The following is a 6,693-nucleotide window of genomic DNA, read 5'->3' on the forward strand; positions in this document are numbered from 1 at the left end:
ATATGTAGGTTCTCTTTTGACTCTTTTGGAGAAGTCTTTGGAAGCACATAAAAATTTAATTTTTAGAAGGTCCCAATCATCTGGTTTCTCAAGAGTTACCTTCATTTTTTAATTTAGATTTTTAAAATATATCTGAGATAGTTAAAAGTTTCTGTAAGAATTTTATTTTTAAGTCAAAACCTGAAACCAAACTCACTGCTGTCGAGTTGGACCCAAATCAGTGACCCCTCCTTGGGTTTCCAAGGCGGTATCACTAGGGAAGTAGATTGTCCAGCCTTCCTCCCAAGAAGTGACTGTGGGTTTGAACTGCCAGCCTTCTGGTTAGCAGTCAAGTGCCTTAGGCTTTGGGCCACAAGAGCTCCTATTTTTAAGTCTAGCACATTTAAAGTATGAGAGATTCAATTCCGTTATCTTCTGTGAATGTTAGAAATATGTATACTTCAGATACCTACTTATTTATTTTAACCAGTCAATCAGAACAAGTTCTTTTATTTTAAAAGCTGCTATAATCTAATTTTTTGCTACTCTCTGGAAATAGGAAAGTACTTCATATACAGCTAGAGAGACAGGCTTCTTTGAATTACAGAAAGACACACACTGCTTTACACCTTCAGCCACGGGTTGAGTAAACACAGAAACACACAGTCACCAGTCCAGGTATCAAAGCTGTTCTTCCCAGGAGGCACCAAATCCTTAGTTGATTTGAGCTCAAAATGGGCAAATATACAAACATGAAAGACCAAGAAGCCACATTCTCCATTCCCTCTCACTTAATAGAGACTGGATCTCTGTTATCCTTTCTTAGAAATCACCAACTTGTGAGACCATAAAACTGAATTCGCCATCATTGCTATCACCAAGAGGGAGTAACTTGTCAGCCATGCACAAACTAGAAATGAAAATAAAACACACAGTCAGTCAGTAGAGAATCAAAACTAGAGGAAATCTGTTGCTGCTTTGGATTACTCTGGGCACCACGAGAAGACATGCCTGAGCCTGACCCATTCATGGGAGCACTTCGGATTACAGTTTGTCTGGCTCTGCCACAGACATCTTGAAGGATGACCTCCAAAACTCTCAAAGGATAATAATAAAAATATATATATATAAAAAGATGAAATCATGACTCTTGAACAAATATAAAATGAACCTGTGTCAAAGATTTTAAGTAAGTAAATTATGATGGAAGCAGTAAGATGTACAACCACTGTAACAATCAGCTTTATTCCTTTAAGTGTTAGTGACTAACAAAGTGGGAACCTCAGTATGTTAAAGAAGCATTTTGACTTATTTTAAATCTTGGGTACTTGCCTGACCATTAACCAACTAACCAGTTGCTGTCTAGCCAGTCCTGACTCACGGCAACCCCATATGTGCAGAGTAACCCCATAGGGATTCTGTAACTGTGACTTTGGAAGCAGATTATTAGGCCTTTTTTCCAAGGTGCCTCTGGGTATATTTGAACCACCAGCCTTTTGGTTAGTTGCCCAGCATTTAACCATTTGTACCACCCACAGACTCCATCTGACCATTAAAACAAAACCCACTGCCTTCAAGTCGATTCCAACTCATAGTGACCCAGTAGGACAGAGTAGAACTGCCCCATAGGGTTTTCAAGGCTGTAAATTGTTTATGGAAACAGATTAAATCATCTTTCTCCATGGAGTGGCTGATGAGTTCAAACCTCCCACCTTTTGGTTAGTAGATGCATGCATTAAGCACTAGCACCAGGGCTACTTCACCTGACCATTAGCATATTGAAAGCTAAGAAGTCCGGTATCTACAGTCTACACTCAAGGGCTGGGAGTGAGTGAGCATTCATTGACTTTGCTGGGGTTTCTGCTCTCCTCAGTGTCACTGCTCTGTTTTCTTCCACAGTGACAAAGTCCAAGCCCTCTCCTATGCACAGCACACACGGCAGCTCATCTCATGTGGCTGTGATGGTGGGATTGTCGTCTGGAACATGGACGTGGAGAGGCAGGAGGTAGGTGCCACAGAGGCGGGGTATGTCTCCTTCCACAGCAGCAGGCTTGCAGTCTGTGTTCAAGCAGGGCCAAACAAAGGCTCAGCCTCCCTCTCACCTGCTTATTTCTTATTTTTAATTAAACTATGACATACTATGTCAGAGAATAAAAATGTATGAAAAGAATTTACTTTTTTTTTTACCCCTCACAAATTGGCATGTGGCATGAACATAATGGAGATTTCATAAGAATTTTGACTGAAACTAAGCTGTTTAGACTTTAAATAGGTTATACCATTTGCTACAAAAGTACAAGTGAAAAAAAGGAACCATCTATTTTCAGGCAGTTAGCCCTTCAGTCTAAAATGCCCTAGGAAAACAAAAAACTCATGTGCTTTATGTATTGAGAGAAATGGTGGCTAGGATGTGAGGAATGTTATTTAATGAAGTAAGAATCCTTAGTCTGGTATTAATTGAAATATTAGAAATAATTATCTTTGTGTTTCTTTGTTAGTCATGTTCTAAACAGTTCTCCAGGTATAACTATATACTGTCAATTTTTTAAGCATGTTTCTAAATGTTATTGTGGCATTCTTTTTTATGGATTTTCTTTTTAATCTTTGAGCATCTTAACTGATAGGTTTACTGTCTCTTCTGACAAGCTCTTTGAGGTTAACCATTTTCTCATTTCCTTGGAATTATTCTGGGCAGACTTCCTTTGACAGTGTGGTGGCGGTGGTGTTAGTTCCATTCAGTTGATCGAGGCTCATAGCAGCCCTGCGTACACAGAACGAAGCACAGCCTGGTCCTGCACAAGCCTCACAGTCTTCGCTGTGTTTGAACCCATTATTGCAGCCACTGTGTCAACCCACCTCATTAAGGATCTTCCCTTTGTTGCTGACCCTCTCTCCACTCTACCAAGCACAATGACCCTCTCAGGGACTGGTCCCTCCTGATAATATGTCCGAAGTGCAAGAGACAGAGTGTCGCCGTCCTTGCCTCCAAGGAACAGTCTAAGGAGCATTCTTCTTCCAAGACAGATTTATGCATTCCTCTGGCTTTCCATGGCATATTTGGTATGCTTTGCCAGTTTGACAGTGTATTTTCCTGTAATTTCTTTGTTTGCAGGATGCAAGAATTAGAAAAGCAACACTTAAAATTAAGACAAAAGAGATTTCCCAGTGTCTTTCCATGCCCTCACCCCAGTCTTATTTCACAAGAGTAGTTGCTATTACCCACAATGTAATGCCTTTCAAAGGTCAGTAATTAAAAGCTTAAGAAGATTAAAGCTTTATTTGTTCAAACCATAAATCCACGGGAGTTCTATTAGTAACTAATTAAAATGATCATTACTGTTAGAAAATGGGGGTTATAGAATCTTGCTTTTTAGAAGTACCACTTGGCACCAGGAGCCTAAAGGCAGAGGCATAGTTGTAATGTATTCCAGCCATGCCAGCCAGGCTCTCAGTGCTGGCCAGTGGCTTTGTCCTGGCCTGCTTTGGGTTAGGGGCAATCACACCTGGTATGTCCTGGCATCTTCCCAGGCCAGGGGAGGAGGAATGGCTGCCTTCATTTCCCTCGGTTCAAGCTCAGAGTCCCAAAGAACAGTATTTGGGTGTTCTCCAGAGGTGAAACTAGGTGGTGGTTGGGCAGCCCTTGGAGCTGTCTTCCTTAAATACCTCTCGACCTGCAGATCTATGGGCACTGAGTACTTGTTGACTGATTCTAAATCTTTGTGTTGAATGATTCCGAGCTCTAAATACATGGTGGAAATGGTTCCATCCATTTTTCACAAGTGTCATATTTTTTTAAACATTAAGTCTTCTGAGAGATTTTTTTCTAAATCTGTATCTGTGGAACTACTTACTAGTTAGGGCAAGCGCTGTGCAGTGCTCTGTGGGGAAGGTCTGAGATGTGTATGAAGCAGTCCCTGCCCTGAAATGCTGGTGGACATTCTGGAAGAAAAGATACATGGGAAAAAACTTCACATATCACTAGATGATTGAGATTACTAAATTAGTTACAGTCAACGTAAGACAACATTAGTGCTGCATATTTACGAAGGGCACTATCATTGTCACTGACGTTCTCAGCAAAGGGTTTTTGGAGAAACATGCTGCTGAAAGATGCATAGGGCCTGACATGCTGTAATGAGGAGCATCCCAGGCTTTTTAGGCAAAGGAGCAAAAGGAGTGAAGACTTAAGGTGAGCACAGGCAGATCGCCAGCAGTGCTCGCTGAGCAGTTTAGAAGCAGTCAGAGATCATAGGGTGGCAGCAATAGCCTTGGAGGCAGATGACAGGAGACTGTGAGTGGTTGAATGAGGATCAAACATCCCCTGGCTTAACCATTTCATTCTACAGCTAATTAAATCCACTTTTTCAAACTTTTGTCATTTTTTAAAAAAAATATATAAATGTTCTTTGTAGAAAAGTTACAAAATGCTTATAAACAGATAGAAAGCATGTTAATTACTCATTATACCACCAGACAGAAATATCACCCTTAACATGTTGGCAAACATCCTTCCATACATTTTCCTCTGCACATACAGTGTGTGTGACATTTTAATTAAAAAAAAAATGGAATCACACTACATGTGGCTGATTTATTTCCATCTTTCCTGGTCCTTACTCCCATCTCCCTCCTCATAAACCTACTGTCATCAAGTCAGTTCCAACTCATAGCGACCTTATAGGACACAGTAGAACTACCCCATAGGATTTCCAACACTGTAAATCTTTACGGAAATAAACTGCCAACCTTTTGGTTAGCAGCCAATTGCCTGAATGACTGAGCCACCAGAGCTCCTTCCTCCTCATAAACCAAAAACTCACTGCCATCAAGTTGATTCCAACTCGTAGCGACCCCCTTTGGGTTTCTGAGGTGGTAAATCTTTATGGAAGTAGATTGCCGCATCTTCCTTCCATGGAGCAGCTGGTGAGCTTGAACCACCAACTTTCTGGTGAGCAGTCAGATGCCTTAGGCACCGTGCCACCAGAGCTCCTTTCCCTCTTCAGAGATATTACTATATATGCATGCGTCCTTGAAGAAGAAGATTGTGTGTGTGTGTGTGTGTGTGTGTAATTTTATCTGGAAGATGTACTGCAAGTCTCATTCTGTTTTGAGCTTTTCCCATGAAAGCCTGTTTGAGCTCTACCCATCCTACTGTGTGTACCTTGGAGTTCTTCTTGCTTCTCCAACCCTTCAGTATGTAGCATTCCCATTTTACTTCTCTGTTCCCCAAGAAAAAGGCACCTAGATTGCCACCAACTCTCTAGGACACAGACAGTGCCCAGATGACCTTCTTGTACATTTTGTGTTCCCTCACGGATCTGCATGAGAATTTCCCAGGACTGTAAACCCAAGAGTAGGGTCAATCCAAGGTACATTCAACAGTAAATTTGAGATTCTTTTCATGTACATAGCCATCAGACTTCACTGTCTCTAAAATACATGTTTGTATCTTTTGTATGTTTTGCCTATTTTCTAACTACTTCTTGTCATTTCTTACTGATTTGTAGGAGTTCTTTGTATATTCTAGATATCAAACCCTTGCTACTTACAGACTTTGCACATGTCTTCTCCTGTGCCCTGTTAACTTTGTGTTACACAAACTATTTAGTAACTTGGACTTTTGGGGTTTTTTCCTTCTCCCAGTTTATTGACTATTGAACATTTTCTCTGTCGGTCAATATGTATTTCTCTTACATCACTTGTTTTGTTTTTATTTTATTTTTGCAGTGTTCCCTCACCTCCCCTCCCACACCTGGTTACCAACAAATAAAGTTTCCTTCCGTACATAAACCATTCCTTGACTTTTTATAATAATGAACTAATACAATATTTCTCCTTTTGGGATTGACTTACTTCACTCAGCATAATGTTCTCCAAATTCATCCGTGTTATGCAGTGTTTTGCAGACTCTGCTTTAATCTTTAGGGTTGCGTAGTATTCCATAGTGTGGATAGACCATAGTTTGCTTATCCATTCTTCTGTTGATGGGCACCTAGGTTGTTTCTGTCTTTTTGCTATTTTAAACAGTGCTGTGATGAACATTGGTGTTCATATATCTGTTCTTCTCCTGGCTCTCACTTCCTTAGGACATATACCCGGTAATGAGATTGCTGAATCAAATGGTATTTCTAATTCCAACTTTTTAAGGAATCACCATACTGCTTTCCACAGTGGTTGAATAATTTGACAGTCCCACCAGCAGTTATCAGGGTCCCAATCTCTCCACATCCTCACCAGCACTTGTTGTTTTCTGTCTTGTTGAAGTTTGCTATTAGTGCTGGGTCCAGATGGTATCTCATTGTTGTTTTGATTTGTATCTCTCTGATGGCTAATGATCATGAATATTTCTTCATGTGATTGTTGGCCACTTGAGTATCCTCTTGGGTGAAGTGTCTATTTATATCTTCTGCACATTTTTTAATTGGACTGTTTGTCTTTTTGTTGTTGAGGTATTGGAGTTTTCTATAAATTTTAGAGATAAGTCCCTCGTCACATATGTTGTTGCCAAATATGTTTTCCCAATATGTAAGTTCTCATTTTATTCTTTGGAGAACTCTTTTGAAGCACATAAAAATTTAATTTTTAGAAAGTGCTCTGGGAAGATGGCGGACTAGGCACAAGGACTACACAGATGCTCTTCAACAAAGAAAAGGGAAACCAATTAACACAGACACAGAAGATAATCTTGGACCCCTGAGCCTTGAAGGGAAGGAT

The 6,693-nt window shown here is 40.3% G+C and overlaps 1 protein-coding gene across 1 annotated transcript in view; it reads left to right on the plus strand.

Annotated features, from left to right (window-relative positions):
• The window catches only part of WDFY2 (WD repeat and FYVE domain containing 2), a 354,163-nt gene that overhangs the window by 329,997 nt on the left and 17,473 nt on the right, over positions 1 to 6,693 (plus strand). The window contains exon 8 of the mRNA XM_007945228.2: positions 1,879 to 1,984. Coding sequence (XP_007943419.1) covers positions 1,879 to 1,984 — 106 coding nt within the window. The remainder of the gene's footprint in view (positions 1 to 1,878; positions 1,985 to 6,693) is intronic.

This window comes from Orycteropus afer, unplaced genomic scaffold (assembly GCF_000298275.1).
Source record: "Orycteropus afer afer isolate SDZICR_OR568_19922 unplaced genomic scaffold, OryAfe1.0 scaffold00134, whole genome shotgun sequence".
Lineage (NCBI taxonomy): Eukaryota > Metazoa > Chordata > Mammalia > Tubulidentata > Orycteropodidae > Orycteropus > Orycteropus afer.